The sequence below is a fragment of the Mus pahari genome, chromosome 1 (assembly GCF_900095145.1).
Source record: "Mus pahari chromosome 1, PAHARI_EIJ_v1.1, whole genome shotgun sequence".
Classification (NCBI taxonomy): domain Eukaryota; kingdom Metazoa; phylum Chordata; class Mammalia; order Rodentia; family Muridae; genus Mus; species Mus pahari.
The window spans coordinates 68,736,059-68,742,559 of record NC_034590.1 but is presented as its reverse complement, the minus strand read 5'-3'; the positions used below and the strand labels follow the sequence as shown (position 1 = coordinate 68,742,559).

The following is a 6,501-nucleotide window of genomic DNA, read 5'->3' as shown; positions in this document are numbered from 1 at the left end:
GTGTACTTATTTTGACAATATTTGAAACTAAGTTTAACTCAAAGGGCCTTGACATGCTAAGTATGAGCCTGCACACTACAATTTTTTTTTTTGACAAATTCTGCTAAAAACACACACACACAAGAGTGTTTGGTGTTTTCTGTTAACTATAAGGCCTATTTCAAACACTTGGGAGACATAATCACAAACATGCAAGCATCAACATACATTTAAGCATCTGCAGTGATAGAGGTTCCCCTTAGCTTAGAGATTTCTCAGCCAAATAAATATTGGTAATTTAAGAACTGTAGCCAGCCCCTAAGTTCTCTGCAGTTTGATGTTGTAGTTCTCCAAACCAATTATAATATAGATAAACTTCATTATCCTAAGAGCAATTTCACTACTCAGTTCTTGGCCTTAAGAATGAGTGAAGGTCAAAGGTTGGCATTTATCTAAATCAACAGAATGAGAGCAGTGACATGAAGAAAGGGATATACTTTTGAGTACATATGCCACCTATCTTGTGCCAGCTTCTGATTTCTTTTTCTTGGCAGCATGCTGAGGATTGGTGCCAGACCCTCGACAACTATCCAGCAGCAATGCATCAAGCCCAAAACTTGGATAAAGCTTTCCTTAAGTGCTTTACTTGCTAAATATGCATAGCGTTTCTGACAAGTGACCCTTTTTTGTTTTCGTTTTTGTTTTGTTTTGCTTTTGTTTTTGTTTTTGTAGACAGGGTTTCTCTGTNTGTAGACCAGGCTGGCCTCGAACTCAGAAATCTGCCTGCCTCTGCCTCCCGAGTGCTGGGATTAAAGGCATGCGCCACCATGCCCTTTTAAGAGAAAAAAAATAAACCCTCTTGTATTACTTTTGAATTTCTTTTAGTTTGTGTGTGTGTGTGCGTGCGCACACGCACATCGAACTCATGTCAGCAGGCTTTATAAATGCCTTTATCTCCTGAGCATCTTACTGACATCCAAATCTTTTATTTTTATGCGTATGTGTGAGTGTATGCCGTGTGTGGGTGCCTACACGCCAAGAGGGAGTCAGATCCTGGTACTGGGGACCAAAGTTAGATCTTCCACAAGAGCCCCTAATTGCTGAGCCATCTCTCCAGCCCCGCCCCATTTCTTTTTGCTTTTAACACAACCCCAATAAAAAAAATTGAACTCCAAGTCTAAAAGGGATATGAAATACTGCTAGGTATTTTATCAGTTAGCAACTTACCAAGAAGAGAAGCTTGGTTTTGTTTTTCTGCTTTTTTAACAGTCTGGACAAGCACCTTTGATCATATACAACTTGTTATTTTGGCCTCCTTTTTGAAACAAAATAACACAATGCAGCCCATGTTACATTTCTGCATCTATCTCCCAAAGACTGAGATTACAGACCTTCACTGCCAAGCCCAGCCAGATACAAGTTTTTATCAATGTTTATGTGATTGATTTTATGATTAGAAACTAGTTTTGATCAAAATGCTAAGGTATAACTTAGACTCCCAGATATAGATTATTATGTAAGGCTCCTATTTTAGTGCCAGTGAGAGTCAGAGTTAGCATAAAGTTTCCCGACAAACCAGGTCACTTCAAGCATTACAAAATAGGTGTGCATTTGCCATGTTCCAGGGATTGTACCAAATGCTCTGCATACACTATTTTATTTCCTCAGGAACTTAGAGGTAGATACTATTATTATACCTACTTTACAGATCTGGAAGCTGAAGTTCAGATGATTTAAGTAGTTTATCCAAGGACATACTTATTGTGGGTGAGCAAAAATTAAACACTCAATTGATTTCAGCTACATTATGCTACTTGTTTCTTCTAGATCAGCAGTTCTCAACCTGTTGGTGGAGACCCCTTTGGGGTCAAAGGACCCTTTCAACCTAAGACCATCAGAAAACACAGATTTACATTACTATTCATAACAGTAGCAAAATTAGTTATAAAGTAGCAACAAAAATAATTGTATGATTGGGGTCACCACACCAGAAGGAACTGACTTTAAAGAGTCATAGCATTAGGAAGGTTGAGAACGCTGCTCTATAGGGTTGCCCTCCAATGACAGAAATGAATTCTACCAAACACCAGTGAGCCCTCATGAATGGCAGCCCAGGACACAGACTGCACACTGAGGAGATAGCCCTGAGCAGAGCAATCTCAGATGCCAAGACATTAGACCTTAACAGCTGCTGTTGCATTTGGTCTCCTTAGAGCTAACTCTTTCAACTGAAAGTTGTGCTTATCTTAACAAATTGGAGTACTGATCTACCTAGCCTTAGCACTCGGTGTCTAGCTTAGACCTATATATAACCACATCGTTCTTAGAAATGTCTTGAGGGGGGCAAACCAACCTAGGAGAAACAGCTGCCGTAGAATGTATTTGTGTATTGTGAAAGCATAGCCCCATATGACTTCACCTAGTGTAGCAGCGGTCACCACTGGAGTTGGGGCTGGCATAAGGGAAATGCAAGATGAAGACAGTTCTAGGCTACTACATGTATCCCGTTTCTTATATGGGCACTAAATACATGTGTATTTATAATTAATCTTTAAATGACACACATTTCGTTGTTGTTTTGTTTTTGCTAAGTTCTTTTAATGTATATCTAAACTAAAAATGTTTTTAGAAAGTGTGGTGGTTTCAATAGGAATGGCTTCCAGGACTCACAAATTCAATACCCGTCTATAGGGAGTGGCAGTATTAGGATGTGGGACTTTGTTGGAAGAAGTATTACCAGACTATTACAGGAGTGGCCTCTGAAGTCTAAGAAGCTCAAGTCTGGCTAGTGTGACAGTCTCCTGCTGCTTGTGAATCAAGATGTAGAACTCTCAGCTCCTTCTCTAGCACCATGTCTGCCTGCAGGCTACCATGTTTCCCACCATGACAATAATTGCCTAAACCTCTGAAATGTAAGTCAACCCCAATTAAATGCTTTCCATTGTAAGAGTTGCCATGGTCATGGTGTCTTTCACAGCAATAAATCTCTAAGACAAAAACAAAAGACTACAGACGGACATCTATAACGGTAAGGGGCATCCAACTGCAACTTACTTTCAAGCAGTTTATGAAGAATCATGAGTACTTCATGAGAAAGCGAAAAACAAAAAAAGAGGGGGAAAAAAAGACAAACTTCCTGTAGAATATTTTCATCTCCTTTTATTGAAGGAAATAGAAACTTGTGCTGCTGAGGCAGTAGGACCTCTGAGCATGACAAGGTAGGCAATGGGGCTGGCATGACAAGCCACAATGCTGGCCAAGCATCCTACCACAGCAGGAGAACCAAAACCATGAGGAGAGCAGGAGGTAGCAAACATCCGCAATACACGTCCACTTGCAGAGAGTAAGCATGTCCACTTGCAGATAGCTTGGTCATGCACTTAAAAACAGGGTCCCCTTATTACTAGTAGCACATCATCTCGTATTTGGAGACCTTCTCTTTCGACTGAAATGGTTAAGCTACCAGAAGATCTGAGTCCCAGGTAGATACAAGAGGCTGAGATCTTGAAATATCACACAAGTATAGCTGGACAGGTGCTGAAGCCAGCCATGTGCTAAAAGTAGCTGCACTTCCCTCTGACTTCTCACACTTCTCTCACTCAGCATGTGCTCTAGGAAATCTCTCAATGCTATAAATAAGGACAGAATGCAGGCAGCAGCCTAGGGGATGCAGGGAATCAAAAGCTGCTACATAGCTAAGACCATTTCACTAGAAATAGCACAGGGAACACTACTGGGTCATGGTTCTCCAAAACAGCTGCTAGAAGCACACACAAAGGAAACATGGTCATTCTCCCATGTCAGGGTCAGCTGCACCAAGGTCATGGTTCAGGAAACAGAGCCTCTTCATGTCCCTGGCAGATTATCAGGCCCCACGGCATTTCAAAGCTGTTATGGTTTTCAAATACAATGAGGTGTTTGGGCAATTTGGTCACAGAAATAAAAAAGTAAAGAAATTTCAACTGATCTCAAATTGATAATGCTATCAAACCAAAAGTTTATATACTTAAGAACTGATTGTGAGGGGTAAGGAATGGGATGGCTGAGATTCTGTTTCGTAGAAACAGGTTTATTCGGGTAAATCCTTGCTCATCAATTCCCTCCATGCCAACAAACTGGAAGGGAATTCCTATTTAGAAATGGCCTCTGCTGGATTACTCGTCCAGTTGCAATTCTCTTCAGTGCCAGACAGTTTCCAAGGATCAAAGTCTTGGGAGCACTAGATCAGGAAATGGGAGAAGCAAGGAAAGGAGAAGAGGACATGAGGGGTCGGAGTTCCTGAAACAAGTGTTTATTTCATAGGAGGCTTGGCACATGAGGCTGGGATGAGTGTGGTTTCAGTGATTGTTCTTGGTTGCCTCTTTTGCTGCAGCAATCAGTGGAGTCAGGCTAGAGAGGGGCTTGGCAATCTTCAGGAACTGATGCTAGAAGAAGAAAAAACAAAAGGAGTTGAGTATTTGCCATTCTTACATAGCAGCTATTACAAGACAGTAAGGGTATCAGTGCCAGATCATCCTTGAATTGACTCATTTATTTATCTTTGTGTGTGTGTGTGTGTGGGGGGGGTGTATCCATGCCATGATGTGCATGTGTGTGTAGGTCCATTTGCAAGAATGAATTCTCTCCACTACTATAGGTACAGGAAAACTGTCCCTAAGTTGTCAGACTTGGCAGCAGGAGCTCATACCCAGGAAGCTGTCTCATTGACCAAGTATACGAGTTTTATTTGTAAGTCAGTAACTGTAAAAAAAACAAAACAAAGAGCTCAAAAAATTAACAGTTTCATATTCACTTGCCATTATATAGAATATTAACACAGTAACTAACACACTGAAAGCACAATGGATCTGCAGACATTTTGAGTGAAAGAAGACAAAAGGTTCATTTTATATGGTTTTGCTTGTTCCTAGGTAAAATTAACCTCCTGCAACAACAGAGTAAGTATTCTTTCTGGAGAAGACACCTATCTTTCATCTTAAACTCCAGCCCTCAACCTGTTAGCTGGAACTATAAGCCTGCTGCATATGTGGCTAAGAATCTTTTGTTCAATCTTTGACTCCAGCAAGACTAAGTGTCCCAGTAAGGACTTTAAGGTCCTTTACAATATTACATTGGAATGTACTTTGAGCCATACTTATAATTTTAAAATTTCTTTAAGAGAAAATACCATATGAAAATGTTAGAGAAAATAATTTTTTATGTAACTCAGAGCTTCTTACCTAAACTGGTGGATTGTTTCTGGGGTTTGATTTTTGTTTTTTACATTTGTCTTGAAGATATAGACTCTTTCTTCCATTTGATAATAAAGATCAGAGCCAAATTTCCTTTTCTGAGCAAGTGTGAGGTCTATAATTACTTAACACATCTCATCCTTCTATCGCTCTTACTGACCCCTATAGCTAGCATTATGTGTGTGTACAGACACTCCCATGGGGATGTCAACACGGGCACTCTTTGCTGAAAGGTGACTCAACTTTTATCGGGACGGAGTAAGGGTGCACAGAGGGCTGAGAGCTACGGGTGATCTTGGCTAAAGCTTGAAGATATGAATCCCAATATCTCTTCCTATATCTTTCTATCCATATGTATGTTCTCACAGGAGAAGTAGATATGAAACTTCATGATTAAAGTTTCTGAAAAGTCTAAGATTTGAATGTTTACCTGATAACACTGACAAGTTAAGGAGATTGGGAAAAATCCTCACTAACCCCACATCCAATAGAGGGCTAATATCCAAAATATATAAAGAACTCAAGAAGCTACTTCCAAAATAACCAAACAACCCAATCAAAAAATGGGGTATAGAGCTAAACAGAGAATTCACAACAGAGGAAACTCAAATGGCCAAGAAACACTTAAAGAAATGTTCAAAGCCCTTAGTGATCAGGGAAATGCAAATCAAAACAACCCTGAGATTCTACCTTACACTAATCATAATGGCTAAGATCAAAAACTCAGGTGACAACACATGTTGGCGAGGATGTTGAGAAAGAGGAACACTCCTCCACTGCTGGTGGAATTGCAAACTGGTAAGCCACTCTGGAAACCAATCAGGAGGTTCCTCAGAAAACTGGAAATAGAGCAATGTGAAGACACAGTTATACCACTCTTGGGCATATACCCAAAAGATGTCCCACCATGCCACAGGAGCACATGTTCATAGTGGCCTTATTTGTGATAGCCAGAAGCTGGAAACAACCCAGATGACCCACAACGGAAGAAGAGACACAGAAAATGTGGTTCATTTTCACAATGGAATACTACTTAGCTATTAAGAAGGATATCATGAGTCTTGCAGGCAAATGGACAGAACTAGAAAATATCATCCTGAGTGAGGAAACTCAGACCCAAAAAGACATGCATGGTATGTACTCACTAATAAGTGGATATTAGCCAAAAAAGTACAGAATACTAGGATACAATCCACAGAACTCAGGAAGGTTAACAAGGGGAAGGGCCCAAGTGAGGATGCCTTAATCCTACATGGGAAGAAGAAGAAAGCAATCACGGGGGGGGGGGGGG

General features: G+C 40.5%; 1 protein-coding gene across 3 annotated transcripts in view; it reads right to left on the bottom strand.

Annotated features, from left to right (window-relative positions):
* Positions 1 to 3,118: 3,118 nt before the first annotated feature.
* The window catches only part of Pak1 (p21 (RAC1) activated kinase 1), a 119,275-nt gene continuing 115,892 nt past the window's right edge, over positions 3,119 to 6,501 (bottom strand). For 2 of the 3 annotated variants that reach the window (XM_029540015.1, XM_029540005.1), the window contains exon 15: positions 3,124 to 4,403. In XM_029540015.1, the coding sequence (XP_029395875.1) occupies positions 4,317 to 4,403 (87 nt within the window). In that variant the 3' untranslated portion in view covers positions 3,124 to 4,316. Of the gene's footprint in view, positions 4,404 to 6,501 lie in introns of all 3 variants that reach the window. The other variant, XM_021195665.1, reaches the window with a different exon arrangement.